The sequence below is a fragment of the Mastacembelus armatus genome, chromosome 22 (assembly GCF_900324485.2).
Source record: "Mastacembelus armatus chromosome 22, fMasArm1.2, whole genome shotgun sequence".
Taxonomy (NCBI): Eukaryota; Metazoa; Chordata; class Actinopteri; order Synbranchiformes; family Mastacembelidae; genus Mastacembelus; species Mastacembelus armatus.
This window is the reverse complement of record NC_046654.1, coordinates 8,330,219-8,348,183: the sequence shown is the minus strand read 5'-3', so window position 1 is coordinate 8,348,183 and position 17,965 is coordinate 8,330,219. Positions and strand designations below refer to the sequence as shown.

The 17,965-nt window shown below is 43.7% G+C and overlaps 1 protein-coding gene across 2 annotated transcripts in view; it reads right to left on the bottom strand.

The window, feature by feature from the left end:
* Positions 1–17,048, bottom strand: part of msrab (methionine sulfoxide reductase Ab) — a 30,790-nt gene extending 13,742 nt beyond the window's left edge. The window contains exons 1-5 of one of the 2 annotated variants that reach the window (XM_026306391.1): positions 17,033–17,048; positions 15,355–15,432; positions 9,561–9,629; positions 9,268–9,387; positions 5,665–5,769 (exon numbers count right to left, since the gene is read on the bottom strand). In XM_026306391.1, the coding sequence (XP_026162176.1) occupies positions 5,665–5,769; positions 9,268–9,387; positions 9,561–9,629; positions 15,355–15,427 (367 nt within the window). In that variant the 5' untranslated portion in view covers positions 15,428–15,432; positions 17,033–17,048. Of the gene's footprint in view, positions 1–5,664; positions 5,770–9,267; positions 9,388–9,560; positions 9,630–15,354; positions 15,479–17,032 lie in introns of those variants that run through there. The other variant, XM_026306384.1, reaches the window with a different exon arrangement.
* Positions 17,049–17,965: the final 917 nt, after the last annotated feature.

Sequence of the window (17,965 nt, the reverse complement as noted above, 5' to 3'; positions counted from 1 at the left end):
CCTTACCTCCTTCTCCCTGCACTGCCATTCAGTGCAATACAAACTTCACCCACTTCAGGTCTAGACACACAGACACAACCTTGCCCTGTGCGCACATCCTGCAACAGAGATTATTTGGAGTTTTTGACCATTTGATGAGTTTGACCAGCTATCATCATTTTTACCATTCTATCAAAAAAGAGCCCACCACAAATAAAAAAAAAAAAAAAAAAAAGAGGTATAATGCCTGATAACTGCAGTCTTTCCTCTTTGTGTGTGCGTGCGTGATAGTACTCAGGCTTGCGCTGTGCCCCGCGGTCCCGTTATGACTGTGTGCGTGCCAGCAGAGCCCTCTCCTCCTCTCCTCTCTCAGCTGCTATTTTTGCCCTGTTCTTATGTAAGCTGCTCCTGACTCGCTGGAGACAGCGGCAGAGTACGGAGTTGGGATGGTGAGAGCATCCCCAGCGGACAGATGCACACACACAAAAACAAAAACAAAAACACACACACACAGTCGCCTGCACATGTGAACACATGAACATGCGCAGATAGATAGATACACACACACACACACACACACACACACACACACATATATATAAACATGCACTGTATACAGTATATACATACACAGGAAGCGAATGCATGACATGCGAAAATAGAGAGCAAAACAGAAAGTGATATTCCGGCTGTCAGATGATGACACATGTGACACCAACAGCAAACTGTGTGTTTGCCTCAGAAACATTACTGAGCATGTATGAATACATGACTGTAAGATGCATGCATATCATGTAGATTACCACAGTAACTCTCTAATATATATATATAAATATATATATATTCTCTCTCTCCCTCTCTCCTTGGCTTCTATTTTATGTTCTCTACTCGAGCAGTGCTCTAATATGATCACTTCACAGTTCTGGGCATGTTGTCAACACTGACTCTGGCCTTTGTGCTGTTTATTTTTAGCTGCTTTTAAATCTAACATGTAGTGCTTGTTCTACTCCTGTACTCACATCAGCACAGACGAGAGTTAAATTCATCATATTTAAAATATGTTATGTCACATGATTAAGTTTGACCACAAAAAATAAGAGAAGAAAACAAACAGTGTTCAGGTCAGCAGTTCCAGCAAATTCAACATATTATAGAACAATTTCAAATTAAGTTAACAGAAATAATATCCAATCATAATTCCTTAAAATGTAATAGCAATATTACTACAGCAGCTTCAATTCCCTGCTGGCAATATACTTGTAAAAAGTATTGATTTTTCTTGTATTATTTCTCCCATGTTATGTCAGAGAAACTCAGAGCAAAAATCTTTTAGTACAATTCATCTAATACTGTTAGAATACCAACTCAGCACTGAGATGACTTGAAATTAACAGCGCAAACGATTTAGCTCTGTTTGTGTGTTTGTGTCATGCTAAGGTCTCCGTCTCTAATCAACAATCAAAGCTCAGGTAGGGATTTAATGTTTTTAAATCTAATCTTTATTTTGGCTTTTTCCTTAATCGCCATTCGTTCGTTTTCATTTCTCCCATATTATTTTTTCCAATCCCGTCCTGATATAAGCATTTATTGCCGAGCAAGATGATCAAAGTGCACAAAAAAGATGAAAAGTTTGCCTTATTAACCAAAAATACTAAAAAAAAAAGATGGAAGTTATAAAACCTATAAGTTCAACATAATCAAACCGACACGCTGATCTCCACCCTCACGCTGCACAGACACGTGCCGCAATCTCCATAAATTACTGCTGTCAGCGTGTGTGAGGGTGTAATAACTGACACCTGGTAATGAGCACGGCATTCTCAGCCAACCAGGGGAATAGGGAAGGGGCTGGGTTAGAAGTGTGGGGGTGGTAGGGGTCACAGGTCAGGGGTCAAGGTCAGCTCCTGTGGGGTTTGGATTTAGATGGTAGGGGCACCCCTAAATTGAGGGATGTGGTGATACACTGGGGGATGTGGGGGTACCCCAACAGGGAATTGGCGTGTGTCGCAGCCAGCTGGGATGACAATATTATATAAAAGGAATATTCATGCTCATTTCGGTAACCGCCACCAGTGTGACTTAGCAGATGGAAGACAGCTGAATTTATTTGTTTTGTGATCTGACCCCATCCATGCTGAATGTGACACATAATAAGCCATTTTATATTCTATGATAAGCTTTTTTTGTATCTTAAGAAACTGTATATCCTATGCAGTAACTACCTCTGCACTTACATCTGTAATATCTCTCTTTTCTGTTGTGTGACTACACCGATATCTACCTACAAGGGTGAGCATGCATGTACGTGCAGACGGTATCAAATGAGGAAAGCTGCGTCGGCCATCTTAGTTGTGCATTTGGGTTTTTGTGTCTATCAGCGTATGCCTGTGATGCCTGTTCACTGACGCAGCATCAGCAGCCCACACCATAAATACTGCATGGCCTCAAAAAATAAAGGAAGCAGGGAATGTGGGAAAAGGAAGGAAAGGAGAGAAAAAGAGGTGAGGAGGAAACAAAGAGGAGGGGGAAAGCCTATGTTGTTAAGATGAAGGGCGGCGGGGGAGGGAGGAGGGGAACGAAGGAAAAGATGGAAGAGCGGAGAAGAAGGGGGGAAGGGAGGATGAGGAGCAGGGAGGAGAGAGTGACTAAGAGATAAAAGAAGAGCGAGTGGATGCGAGTGTGTTTGTGTGATGAGCGGATGGCCTCGGGGAGCGGTCGACTCACTGCGCTGCTCTGCGGATGTGCTGACGGGCTCCGGGCCGTTTGCTCACTCACTCGCCCCTCCGCTCCACTCACTGCAAAGAGGACAGGGGTGGGGGGTGCAGGTGATGTGGGGGAAAGAAATGAGACAGAAGGAGAGTGGGAAACTGGGAAAGAATGTGGAAAAACAGATGGGGGAAAGAAATAATGGGTGGAAGAGAAAGTAGGCATAAGAAATCACTGAAAAAAAACAGAAGAGGAACTTATGTTTGAATAGGTTAAGGAGCAAAATGTGGGGTAGGGTGCTTATAGGAGTAGCAGACAAACATAGAGGGATGAGTTGACATGTTGGCAGGGTAAGGAAGTGTGAGAGCAGAATAGTTCAGATGCTTCTTAACTCCACTGGGAGCTAAAGGTAAAGGGAATACAGGGAGAGGAATGGGGCCTACAGACCGATGTAACAAGAAAGTATTCAATGAACAAACTGACTTTGGTGCCATTGGTGCAGCTATGCACACCCACTGCATTTGCTGTTGTGTGTGTGTTATGCCTATTCACATGTACGCGCAAATGGAGTAAAGCTGTCTATGAGTAGGCATAATGAGCACTTGTGAATAATGTGAAGTGAACAGTATGCTTGTGTATGGAAATGTGTGCTCAACTGATCTGCAGTGTGTGAAAGAATAACAAGACGTGTTAGAATCAGTAATAATTCTAAATACATGAAATCATTTTTTATCTATCATGATCACACTCAGCTGCTGTCGTCCTCTGACATGCAGATGCTACTTTGACTGTTGAGAGTTTGCCTGTGCTTGAGTGTTTCCCTGCACTCACGTGTGATGGTATGTTACTGAAGAGTTGTCATGACACAGACATAAGAAACTTATAAAATGGGAGTGTGTAGAATTGGGGGTCTTTATGCAACAACACAGGGAAGCCAGCAGATTGAGACTAGTGTGGCTGAATATGGAAAGAGGGCACACAGCAAAGGCTGCTGGGAGTTTCTGATTGGCTGCTAATGTTGCTATCCAGGCCGGGATTGGTGGAGCTGACGCAGCCCGACATCACGTTGTCGGGACTAAACCCTTTTGAACTGAGGCAAAGCAGAGAGGCACAGATCTCAAAACATACACACACATACATATATACACTACAGATACACACAATATACACACATTAGACATAAGTATTGCATGCAACTGAATACGCACATGATAGTTCCACATGCACTCCAATATGATGTATATATAAATCAGGATGAGTGGGAGAACACAGGATATTCCTAGGCTCAGGTCCATATGCGACGATCTCTAGTGAATCTTTGCAGTTAAAAGGGAAAAGAGCAAACTTCCCTAATTTCTCCATTCTCTTTTAAGCCCAGCTCCAAGGTGGACAGAATAAATTGGAGCTTAAGCATGCGTGAAGGCACAGCCAGCGGGCCCCTTTCCACTACTCCACGCCACATTTGTCAAATCAGAGGAATTTCTGCTACATGTGAACCCAGAATTGGAGAAGAGAGATGGCAGGGATTCATATTTAAGTCACGAACACGCAGTAACACTCCGAGAAAAAAAAATCTGTACATTTGAGTTTATTTTATAAACTTTATTTCAGAATATGTCGCCTGGTCTTAACTGTGACCAAAAAAAAAAAAAAAAAAACACAACTAGCGCACATAGACAATAAGCTGCATGCTATTAATAAAACATGAGATGAGACAAGGCAGTGAGTCAGGGGAAATGCATCACTACTCTTTTGGCCTCACTGCCTTTGCCCCATGGCGGGTCGCCTTGACTCTGCCTGTGCCTTTGGCTATAGTAAGACATGCCTCTGCCTTTAGGTGTGATGATCCTCAGTACCTAACTCTAGTAGAACAGGTGGAGTGACACTTACAGCTGATCTGCCACATATGTGTTTAGCTGGTCAGTTGTTAAAGATGCTAAAACATGGCTGACATTTTAGTATTTAGGTCACAAAAAGTATGACAAAGCAATCATGACAGATGAGAAAACTGATGTGGGCATTGTCACTGTGTGTGCTGCGTGTGCGTGCACAATCCGGTTTTTAAAGGCTGAATGTCGGGCCTATGAATCTTTGATTCATCTCTTCCCAACTTGTCATGCCCCTCCCTACATTCAATATGAGTGAGCAGAGTACCTCTTTGCCTGTCCTTTCTCTATCACTCATACATGCACATGCACTCTCCCTGTGCCCTCCTGGTGCATTAATGTTCTTACATCACCTCCTCCAGTGAGCAGAAAAAACAAGAGAGCAAAGGACTTGAAGAGATGAGAGCTGGGGTGGGTATAGTGGAGAGACAGGTGGGGAAGAGACATCTCATTAAAGAATGTGAGGAGACCAGGATTCAAACCCTAAGACGTTCATTGTACATGCATGTGGTATGAAGAGTATAAATATAGATCAGAACCCAAGCAAACTGCAGCCCCGTAACGCATTTGTATTAATTAGGGGAAATGTTCACCATCACAACAATTTCACCCATGTCCTGTGATTGACAACTTCAGGATATCTGTCAAGGGAATAAATCCACCTATAAGATAAAACAAAAATTCTGAGACATTCAACCGGAAATGAGTGAACGTAGCATCATCACTGAGTCAGTCAAAAGCCCACATGTGGTGTGAATGACAAAAGAAAAAGTTTCCTCAGCTGGTTAATGTTGGACAAAATACATGCCATGAACATGCTCTAACACAGAGAGAGTTTCTTTTTCGCAGTTGGGGCTTGAACATGCACCACACTGGTGTGTCTCTGCATGGATGGCTGGATCTCAGACACATTAACACTGTCTGGCGTACACTTACACCCATGAGACCTCCCCCCACGACAACGCTCACGCAGGCGCGTCTGGGCATCATCCTTCTGCTCTAATACACCCTGCACCCCTCGGGACGGGTCTTATTCGAGGGCGACTTTTGGGTTTGTCAGAGTGTTGGTCTGTAGCTGTGTGCGGGTTGATACCTTGTGTAGGATCGTGGTTCTCCCAAAAGCGTTTGAGCAGCTTCTCAAGGTTGATGTCTTTAGGAGAGAAGACCACCCTGACCACCTCAGTATGACCCGTCAGACCTAAACACAGAAAAAAGAAAAAACGAAGAAAAGACAAACTTGTATTAATCAACATCAAGCAGCATGGGGTGGACACGGGAAAACGCTGCCAGTTGAAACATGCAAAGTAGAAATTATGAACAGCATGTGTGTGTGTTGGGCGTATGTGTCATTGAGTGCATGTGCCGCGGGTGGAAGACATTCAGGTTTAATCTACACAAAGCTCTGTTATTGCTTATGGCACAATGGGAGAGAAAGAGAGAGAGAGTGACAGAGTAGGGTGTAGATCGAGAGAGAGGGAGAAGGCACAGTAAAGGTTGAAGCTTATGGTGGCGGTTGCCAAAAGCACACAGACACTCGCTCCTGTCTGCAGCTGCCAGGACCCCAAAGCTTCAACAAGCTGCCTGCAGGCATTCTCAAACTGGAGGCTGCTTTAGGTCTCACATGGAGGTAAATGCACACACACATACACACACATTCACAGTAGAAAAGGTATACTCACATACTTCATGCAAACACAGAAAATATCTACGCTAAACGTAAATACAGAAGTGTCAGCTTAGGATTGCATCAATATTAGTCGTTTCTACCTCCAGTTCGCATATTACACAGATGCATGCACAGGAGTACACACACACAGAACACATACACACACACAAACATGCCCACACAAAAAAAAAAAAAATGCATCAGGTGCATTGCAGACAATGGGAGAAAGGCTGCCAAATTCATGCATCTGGCCTGAGACCCACTTTCTGTCTCTAATTGACACTCAGCATGCCCAAAGGATCTTCTTGTGCCAAATGAACATGGAATACCTCACCTTTTTAAACAGTTGTTACTGAAATCAGAGCAGGCACACTTTTCAGTGGTTATTAGGATTTTTTAACAAGAGAGTCTTTAATGGATCCTTTCAACCTTTTCTGTGACAATAAAAATGTAGGGTTTAACAAGGTTTTGTCAAACTAGGTAAATACGGGACTGAATGCATTTTGCCCTGGTCACAACCAGCAGTGAGTCAGATTGATGGTGGAGCAGTCATGGTACTGGAAATTCGGTAAAAATGATAGAAAGCAGTATAAACAGAGCATACAAATGCAGTAAAGGTAGATGTCAAGACTCATTGGAAAAAAAAGAAAAAAAAAAAAAAAAGCAAATGATTTTCCACACTTGCTGCAAACCAGCACCACTAAAGTTGCTAGACATTCAGTGTTTTGCTGAAGGACACTTCAGCAGGGTGAACAGTGTTCTCCCATGATTCCCAAATCAACATACTGCTCTGTTGCCATCTTCTGTTTAATTGTTCCCCACTGCTGAAAACCATAAGTGAAGTTTCTCATCCAGTCCAATGTAGCTCTATTAAAAAGTGCTGGCACTGTTTGTGGTAGTGTTGGAGCCTATATATCGTATTGTACTATATCATACAGAGAGCTGTTTGTGTTACTTAGTCCAGCATCATTAATATTAACAGGGTGGACAAAGTCATAGAAACCCTGGTCAGCATATCACAGTACAACTCGATAACAGCACAAGCTGCTGCAACTATCTGACAAAATGATCATATAGTTGAACGAATGCCTCAAAAACAGTGTGGACAAAAACAAAACATTATAACCTTCATCAAGAGGGGATTTATTTTTAGGACTGTTGTATTAGACTCCACTGGTTTTAGCTGGATTGTAATAAACTGTGCCAAATGAGGGTTACAGCATATTTACTGTGACAACACATGCGGACTGGTGACATGTGGCTCCTCAAAGCTCCACTTCAGGCCTATGAACAAACCATGTGGGAACTGTTGTAACACAGTGGCTGCACCAAATAGTCCCATATTCTGTAATGACACAAGACTGATCTTCCCACCATCACTTAAATCACAAAGCGACTGAAAGATTGTGAACACAGCTACTGTGAGGTGCACAATTAAAACTCCAATCATGAATGGTTCTCCCATTTAGTGTGATATCAATGGGTGAAATCTGATGCTCAACTAAACATCAAACTTTGCACCATAGTTCTACAACAGGCCTCATTTTAAACCCTTGTGGCAGGCATCAATTCAGCTTAATTAGCAAACACCGATGCAATGTTACATTGTTATACCATCACAGAACTCTTCTGGGAGGAGGACATAGTATGGTTGGGTAAACAAAATGGGATTCAACTTTGGCAGAGCAGAAAACTGATTACTATGTTGTTCCATTATGTTTGGATAACCTGTTAGAAGATAAGCAACTAGTACAAGTACTGTAAAAAGGATTGGACTGTAAATGATTAGAGGTAAAACATTGTGATAACATCAGCTGTCTGTATAGTCTATCTTTCTAATAAATATCTGACTGCACCTCAACCTGTCCTACTGCTGTCTGACAGATGATCCTCCTGTCTGCCTGTCCTTCCATCCTTCCCTGGATCTGCTGACGGTTCCATCAGCTCCATCTTTCTGTCTGTCTGTCTGACCAGCTTTCTGTCCTTCCCTGGTTGTGTTGACAGCTCCTCGGTCTCATGCCGTCGCAGTGTTCTGCTCCGTCATGGCCAATGGAGCGACGCCTGCACTCTCTCAGCCGATGGACAGGCAACCATTCTTTCTCACACCTTTTCCTCAAATTTTCTTTCTCCTCAAAAGTTTATTTTATCCATTCCCCCACTTGCTACAGCTTCCTATCACTCTTGCTCTGTCATCTGTCTCCATCTCCATCCTCCTCCCATAGCTGACCATCTTGTTGCTGGGCAGCTGACAAAAAGACAGACAGAGAGGCAGATAGATGGGAAAGGGCTGTGCTCTGAAAGTCTGCCAGCCAAGTCCAGAGCGTCGTTCCCATCCATTCCACACCCACCATGCTGTGCCTGCAACTAGACTCCATGGTTGCCTACAATGATGTGGCCTTGGAAATGGCACAGCCCAGAACTAACAGCTTACGACTCCTATAAACACACAAGAGACACACGGAGCTAAGACAGTGCTGAGACGTCTTCATTTGAATTATATATCAATGACCTACATGATGCCATCATGAATTCTATGATGCTCAAAACAGCAAAAACCAAATTCAGACACTCAGTCAGTTAGAAAAACATTTTATAGCAAATACAGTCAATTCAAGCCTGTATCTTCAATTTAATGTTCACCAAATGATAGTCTGAGGCAAAGAAGCTCATTTATGGCGCTTCATGCACAGTAACCTCTGTTGGCAAAAACGCCGCAGTACAGCACAGTACAGAGCCCAATCCTTACAAGTAGGTCATGGGGGGGTGGGGACGGTGGGTGCAGCCCATCTGGAGCAGTGCATTCTGAGTAGATGACTGCAGATGAAGGGAAGGCAGTGAGAGGATGAGCGCGCTGTACTAAAAACACCCTTTCCCGCTCCGTTTCTCTTTCCTTTTAAGTTGCATGTTTTGTTCTCTTGACCTTTGATCTTACAGAGAGCTGTCCTGCCAACCCCATTCATCCCCCTACTGGAGGTCAGCATGAATGTGTAATATAAAAAGCGTAGAACGTCTATGCCCACAAAGACGTACCAGTGCCGACCTCGTGGTAGTTGGGGTTGGGTGTAAAGCCACCAGCGTAGCCCACCTGTGTGGAGAAGACCCCGCGAAGGTGCCAAAAAAGTCTCTCAGCTCCCCAGAAACAGCCCATACCTGGACATAAAGACAGCATGAAATACGCACAGTATTACAGAGTCTCTGTCATGATGACCATCCACAGAGAGGCCAACATTTCCCCAAAATATGTAGCTGATCACAAACAACAGATGATTCCTTACTGGGTTATTTTTTTCTGATTAAAATAATGTGTTGCTGCGTGGTCTCACCAAACATGATGGTCTCCATGCCTTCTGGAAAAGGCTCCACAGTGGGGTTCCCATTGACTACATGCTTGTCTGTGAAGGGAAATATTTTGATAATATGGTTACACATCATAACACTGTGCTTCAACAGTATAAATTACAGGATGTAAGTAAAGAGGCCCATTAACTCCTTTAGCCAGGCTTCATAGGTCTGTGCTGTGTTACAGGCCGACCCAGGCCAGCGGATCAGAGCCAGAGGCTTCTGTGTTGGAAGACATTTAAGAGATTACACGGCTTTGACTGCCATTCTATACCCGCTGTCCTCTCCTCAACACCCACTATTAAACACAACCACACATTCATTTTCTGATCTCTCTCTCTTACGCTACTGTATGTTTTTAAACGTAAGTCTATTAAGTGCTAGGCTTGGCGCCCACAAAGTGAGCTGATGATGACACTCCGGGGGTACACACCAGCATAACCCCACATGTTAGGGAAGGCCTCACAAGTAGACTGAGCACTGTCCTAATCTTCACCATGTTAAAAATAACCAATAAGTAAAACAAACTCTACTGCCAAATGTGCTGCGTGGAATTAGAGCGCTAAAAAGGAAGTGTGTGCATGTGTGTCTATGTAGCCCACAGATGTGTGAGGAGGATTAGGGGTTAAGAAGACTGGGGTGACTTAGTGTGCAAATCTCCAATAAGCAAGGCTGGTTTTTACTGCAACTACTAATATTAGTCTACAGATAAAGAGGACACAGGGCACACTAAGAGCTTAGGCACAAACCAATAAAGGACGCTTGCTCTAGCCTGAATACAATCTCTAATCTGATACACACATAATAGTTCATTTCCTAGATAGGCCCGTTATGATCTCCACCAGTGACAGAAGTTCAAAGATCCACGGTTATCTACTATTTAGGTCTTAAAGTGATTACTGTAAAACCACATAGTACAGAATCACTGAAAAGAAGTGGTCTTGCGATGCTGGGACCCTAAAGAGTAATAGGTGTTTTGAAGAGTAAAGAAAGCAAAATAAATACCATAGCACTTGAGCTGATAACTAATGTATTGGTGTGCCACCTTTAGGGCACTTTTTAAATATTAGACAAAACTGTTTGGTTTTTCTGGCCAGTAACAGATTGCAGAAGCATAAAGGACTCCTAAAATGTCACAGAGGCCTGGCTGCCCTCAGGCAGTCCCTTCCTGCTCTCCTGTTGTGCGACAGTTCTGTCTTTTAGCAGCAGGTTGATCGGGACTGCCAGGTCACGTTCACGGGCACAGTCAGCTGCAATCAAAGTATATCTGTGTCAGCGACTGTACCGGCTAAATATTCTCAGAGCATGGGGGTAAAGTCAAGTTGGGGGAAGGACAGGAGAAATCTTCAACCTTCTTCTGTGAATTTGCTTTATCTCTGTCCTCTGTTCGCTCTCGCCCTTGTGTCCTCTGTTTCTGGCCACAGCGATAAAAAGTACTCAAGTTGCCAAACGACAGAGAGAGAAGAAAAGAGAGTGAGAGAGGGACAAGTGTGCGATAGAGGAGGAGGAGTGGGAGGAGGAGAGATCAGCCTGCCAAAACAATAAAAGGAGTAAATAGCCAGTGAGAAGCAACAGATGAGGGTAGCAGAGAGGCAGTGAAGGATTCTTTTGGCTTGCAGACCACCATGCCTTTGGGCACTATATAAAAAGACCAAGCACTTCATCCAAGAGAGAAAACAAACAAGCAAACAAATAAACAAACAAAAAAAGAGAGGTAAAAATGAAGACAGCCAGGAACACGCCGACACAGCAATGTCTAGAGAAACCAACTCCAAGCCAAACCTCCCCGCCCTCTTGTCCCTGTCAGCTGCTCTCCATCTTCACTTCACACTTTCTTCCTCACACCACCTTCCCATCATCCCTCACTCCTCTTACATACATGTGTGTGCCGGCAAGCGTGCAATCAGCTGCACAATCGCTTGCACACCGACCTCTGCTGTGGGTTTTTCTCCCATGGAGCAGCTGGCAGAGGTCCAGGTGGTGCCAGGCTGGCTCCTTTCACTGTGCCTATCCCAGCATTCCCCCCCTGCCAGCCCAACGCCCACACCCCATTCTGCCAGAATTACCCCACCTAACGCACACAGGCACAGAGAAAGAACTGGCTGAATACCCTCACTACGCTGCCTCACTACGCCAGCAAAAGAAATAACAGAGGACGACAAAAAAAACAAGCAGGGAGGGTGACTGGCTGAGCTTACAAAAGAAGAAAACAGGCTGAATATGGGGGAAGGACTCATGAAAAGGATTTTTTCCTCCAACTTGGATGAGATATAGGCGTAATTTCTTTTGTGCACCTTTGTTTTCGAGGATATCTGAAAAGCGCAGTGCAGGCTATACAGTGCAGCGGGACTGAAGAGGAATAGTTTGGTCACCTTTGGTTGTTTTTAGCATGATGGTTGTAGGCGTCTGGACCAGAACCAAAACATCGGACCCAGCGCCCTGCCACTCTGCTTGTAGCAGGGTCAAGGACAAAACAATCTGTTGCTTAGCGGATAATAACGTCCACTTTAACTCGTTTCAGTGGGTACTCAGTCTTTGTTACTCTCTGGTTTTACCCATGGTCCAGTGTTTCTCACCCATAAAACTGAAGTCCAAGTGCTGCTGCCCCCTCATGCAGAGAGACGGGAGAGATACTCTCCCTGGATGCCAAAACCGGTGACGGAAAGGTCCATTTCCAGGCTGCTTTGTTTATTTCCTTCCAAAAATCCATTCTCTCTCTTTCCCTCACTCTTCCTCTTCCCTCCCTCTTGCTATTCCACTTTCCTGCTTCACACAGGTTGGCAGAGAGTCAGGCACGAGTTGTCGGAGGAGGAGGCTGATGCTTTATAGTGGTGCCAACTACCCTCTGCTGTAAGGGAGGATGGGTAGGGGTGAGAAAGATTGGGGCAAAAGAGGGAAAAGGAGGGGAGGAAAGAGGCAAGGCTGGTGGGAGGTGTCCATTTTTAACAACAGGTAAGCAAAGTAAATGATGCTGCTGTGGCCTTAGAACAAATCCGCCCAAACTGGTGTGGTGGGACATACATACATTTGAAACTGCCTCGGTTCAGGGATGGAAACCTGCCTAGACTCTGGAGTGTACACCTTTCAAGTCATCCATGCATTCCATACATATTGTATCCTAGCAACGGAAACAGTTGCTATGGAGAAGACTACCTACTATGGCACCAGATCCAATATCTCCTTCTAAGCAAGATGGAGGCACATCCTGTTGAGGCCTGCTCAGAGAGAAGGGGATGGCATCCACACGGTCTGTGCACATAAATAAATGCATCGTGTTTTGAACAGCATAGTTAGGGGAAATATACATATGCAAAATCTACCTTTACACATCCCCTCTGCAGGTATACAAGAGCAAATCCACCCATTTTATATACTGCTTACTTCATCTTCAATGTCACAGGAAGCTAGAGTCTATCCCAGAATGCACTAGGCAAGACATGGTGCGAACATACAAACTCCAAGTCAGGTAGGGGTCAGAAAACATTTACGTTCCTGCATTGGGTCATCGGTGCTAATCGCAGAGCTGCAGTATCAAATTTCTCATTTATTTTTTACTTGTATCATTTGCATATTTTATCTCTTAATCTACATATTTGTTTTTCCCCTGAGTTAATGGCAAAAGTCAAAAAAGCAAGGGCAACAAAAGACAGCAGAGATGGGAAAACAACAGAGAAATAATGCCAGAAATATATCTTTGCCATGAAGCTGCTTTAAAGAGTTATAGTCAAGCATGTAACAGAGATTGATTTTAGTCAGCTGACCTCCCCCATCCTGTTTGGAAGAAATATTGGCAGTCTATCCTGCACTGACTCAAAATAATAGCCACTATGCCCCTACCATGTAGCAATCTGCCACTGGATCATTCTCGCCAAGGTCACAAAGTACATTATACAGACTGGAGCAAGGGAGGGAATAGAGGACCCCCAGGATGCCTGTACAAGGCACAAGGAGCTTCTTTAAAACAAGGAGGGATTGAAACAACTTTTAAAATTAGTGATATTCACTGTAGAGAGAGCACAAATGTGTGCACTTACACGCAAGGCTGGGACTGTACTGGGCATATGTGAAGACAGTCCTTGCAGTGTCCAGATTACTCATGCATACTGGCCTACACCGACAAAAAAGCATGCTAGTCCAACACATACATACATACACACACACACACTAAACCAACCCTGTCCCCACCTAAGCTGCCCCCCACGGTGAGAGGGGAGGAACAGATTTCTGCCATGCGGTGTCTCCGAGCTGCTTCAACAGACGGAGCAGGAACCTACGACGGGGTGGAGCCTTCATGCGCATAATGCCCAGATGGGCCCCTGGACGCTGCGGCACTGCTTCCTCCTAAGCACTCACACCCACCTCCCACAATGCACTTTGTGGATGCTCATGTGTAAGTAGGTGAGAACTGGGACCACAGGGTTCAGATTGCACCATGTTTCGTCTTTGTCGTATACTCCTACGAGCCCTCCTGTGAGATGGAGAGATGAATGAAAAGATAACACAGGCCGCGATGTAACGGATAGGAATGTGTGCTAAAAATAAAAATAAAATAAATATCTCTAAGTATAAATCATATAAAAAACAATGGGTGAAATTATAGCTAGGTGAGCAAAAGTGGGATTACAATGCGTTTATTTCATTAACTGGCAAACCCCAAAAAATAATTAAAGACAAAAGAACATCACTCATGACTAACAGCCAAAACATGTTTTAAATATAACGGCAACTGAAGAATCTTATTCTGTCTGACTTCCAGTATGTCTCTGACAGCACTGAGAGCTTGATCCATACAGATTTGTTTTATCCTACTTTAATCATCAACTATTTGTAACGCAATCCCACCACACATCCCAGAAGGCTTTTACTTCCACGTCAGATTTTTGTGGCTGACTCACATTACACTATTGTCCCCATACAAGATAACAAGTATTCATCCAAATGTAGAAAGTACATATGATTGATTAAGTACACTAGATTGCATTCCAAATGGCCAAACCACAAAAGGTGATAAAGGCTATGTAAGAATACACCAAACAGCAGGCAGGCGTCCCTCAAGATCTTAAAAAACGTATAGTGTACTCAGCGCTGTAAAGCTCCACTGTTTGTTCATTTTAAAAAACATACACATTCTTAAACATCGTCTGAAAACAACGTCTGGGACACAGCCTGCAACTATCAACTCAATCCAAACTACACGTATGGATCAAACTTCATCAGACCTGAGTGTTGCCTCAAGACGACTGTAGGTCCTCAGCTTCCTCATGTCAAGGACTCCTGGTTTAAATCACACACGTCCACCTGAAAAAGGTTTTATGTGTGGACCTTATGATCTGTAAAACTGATGTATTATCTTTTCTGCTGCAGAATGGAAGCACTAGAAAACCTCAGGCCTGAGGTGAAACAAACCATATCCAGCTTTCTCTCGTGCATATTTGAGAGACTTTCGCTCAGGGAGCAGAACCCATGATGCCATGCAGATTTGGAGAGGCCTAAAAACCGACATCTTGCACTGTCGCTGCACCTGTCCTGTTACTTTAATGCCTGTAGGTCAACTTACTGTCACCTCATTCAAAGATCAACTACTGTGTGACTCAATGACAACTGGAAAACATTTCAAGACTGAATTCAAACAGTCACAGTGAAACACAATGGAAGCATCGCCTCTCATTGTTGCACATGAACTGTGACTCCTGCATTCATCACGTGACTCTTAGCACGTGGACAGTCCTGCCAGGTGTCTTCCTGTGCCAGCTCCACGCACCGTGCGCGTTACCGTACCTGCCACCACCATTTTCTCCTCTCTTCCCTTCAGAGCGCGGTCTCTGCTTGGCAGCTGAGTCTTTTCTGCCATTGAGTCTGCGGCACAGAAAACAGGACGACCCAAACGCTGCGTGTTTTTCTGTTTAGGAAAACAATCGTGGAAATGGCTGGGTCTTCCGGGATGACTCCATAGCGCCGCGCCGCTGCGTTTTTCCAGCCGGGGGGACGGGAAGAGGGAGAGGGAGGGAGGGGTGGGGACACGCCGGCGAAAACGCCATCAATATGAATATTCATTGTGCGTGGGCAACGCGTGCGCTGCATATTAACTAGTCAAGGGGTTAATATGACTTTGGCACAAAAGCCTACGGTGCACCGTGTGCGGGAACGAAATTAAATTTAAATAAATATCCACGCCGTTCAGCATGCAAATAAGCTCTCACCAATTATCAGCTCTCGTTCTGTGGGAGGCGCTTCTGGTCGATGAGTCTGGAGGATGGATGTACGGGTGGCTTGGTTCCCCACTGTGCTTCATTTTACAACAAGGGACGCGTGTTTGGGGTTAATCTGGATGAGTAACAGTTTGAAGAGTCCACTGTTAACAGTCCTTAAAAGGGCTCTACACATTGAATCATGAATTCAAATGCATCTGTAAAGAAAACACGGGTCATGTTCCTGTGGAGTCAGTGTGTGGTACAATCTGACACTCTTAAACACACAAGCATCCCAAAGCCTCAGTGTGGATCACATTAACAGGCCAGTGTAGGCTACATATAAAACTATCAGTGACACATCTTAAAATATTCCTGCAGCTTCTCTATATTTAATATCTTTGATTACTCCATTTGTCTTTTTTTTTTTTTTTTTTTGTAACTGCAACCTAAAATCTAACACTGACTGTGCAGGATGTGTCTCATCAAAAGCTCAACACGATCATTTGTTATTGCCTTGATATGAAATCCATGAGCAAAAAAAAAAAGGGTAGATCTAAAAGGGTTAGCAAGTTAATTGGCAACAAGTTTTTTCAAACAGCTTCTCCAGAGTAAGGTTTTACACTTTTTGTCTGTTGTAACATTGTAAAGTAAAGTCAGCAACATGTTTTTTTAAAAATAATTGTCAGTTTTGGCTTTGGAGACCCTGATGATATATATATATTTTTAAATTTTGAAATTGTGAAATGAATTGCTTTTTTTTTGGATCCCTAGGTAAGATTACCCCAAAGTCTGAAATCACACACACTATATAACTGTAATGTCCTTGATTTATGGGTAACAAAGATGTGTGTCTTTGCACTTTTCTTTAACCTGTCTGATTATCTGCTGTAACCTGTCAAATTAACGCAAATAGCCTAAAATAATCTAAAAACAGCCAGTCAGGTCATACTGTGAAATGATTTTACTGCTTTTCGATTTCATTTACGCACCAGCCTGCCCAAGTAATATGATAGTAATGAGGATGAGAATTTACATGTGGGAAGTTCTTGTGTATGCTTTGAACCAGGCAATCTACCAGTAACAAAGGATTCAGGGCATTGTTCCTATATCCTGCAAGCCAGAATAACATCACAACCTGCTGCAATTCCTCTCTCCTCTCTCTTCCTCTTTCTCTCTCTTATCTGCTGGGGAAATGAAGCTCAATCACCTGCAGAGGAGCTGAGGGCGGCACAGGGGACTTTGCAATGCAAATGCCAGGTAATTACCCGAAAGCTAGGAGAGTGGAAGCGCACAGATGAAAATAGAGCAGGCAGAGAGTGAGAGAGGAAGAGAGAGAGAGACATGAACCAAACAGTGGGTTCACATGCCTGTTGATGCAGGATGATTGGGGTGTTTTAGAGGTGTATGGAGATGTAGGAGGTGGAAAGGGGAGTGGTAAGGAGGGGACAAAAAGGTGATGAGCACCACTGGGATGGATGACATACATGCATACATTCATACATACAGACCTATGTTAATTTCTTCCATGCGCATGTGTCTCCATCTGTGAATGTGTGTGTACGTTCCTCTTACAAATAATCAATAGATTCAGGAATTTTCCAGTCTCAGCTGAATGTTGTGATGGACGAAGAATATCTGTGATGGATAAAATGACTTTTTTGCATGAGTGCGATAGCAGTTTGAGTAAAAGTACGTGTGTGTGTGTGTGTGTGTGTGTGTGTGTAGTACACTTTTATGTATAAGTATTTGTGTCTGTGTGTATATGAGCTTGCATGCACACTTGTGTACATGATTTCCAATGGGCACTTTTGTGTGTGTGATTGCATATGTTCGTGTGTGTGCCGTTTGTGTGTTGCACCAGAGGATTCAGAGAGTATGCCAGCTTGCAGCTGTTTGATTGTCAGTGAGTGAGAGCGAAGAGATGTGCAGATGTGAGTATCAAAGAGATTATAAAATGACCTGGAATTAAACGCCGCGATAGATTTTAACTGCGTATTGTGGCACGTTAAGCCTTCTGTTTGAATGAGGGATGGGTGGAAAGCTATACGTTACATACCTGCCTTCAAAGTTTTACTGCAATTTTATTTAATAAGACAAGATGCTTATTTGCTATTCACTACAGCACTGTAGCATTTGTTTGTTTGACTGTTGGTGTGTTTGTGGAAGATATTACCAAGCAATAGTGTGACTCACAAGCA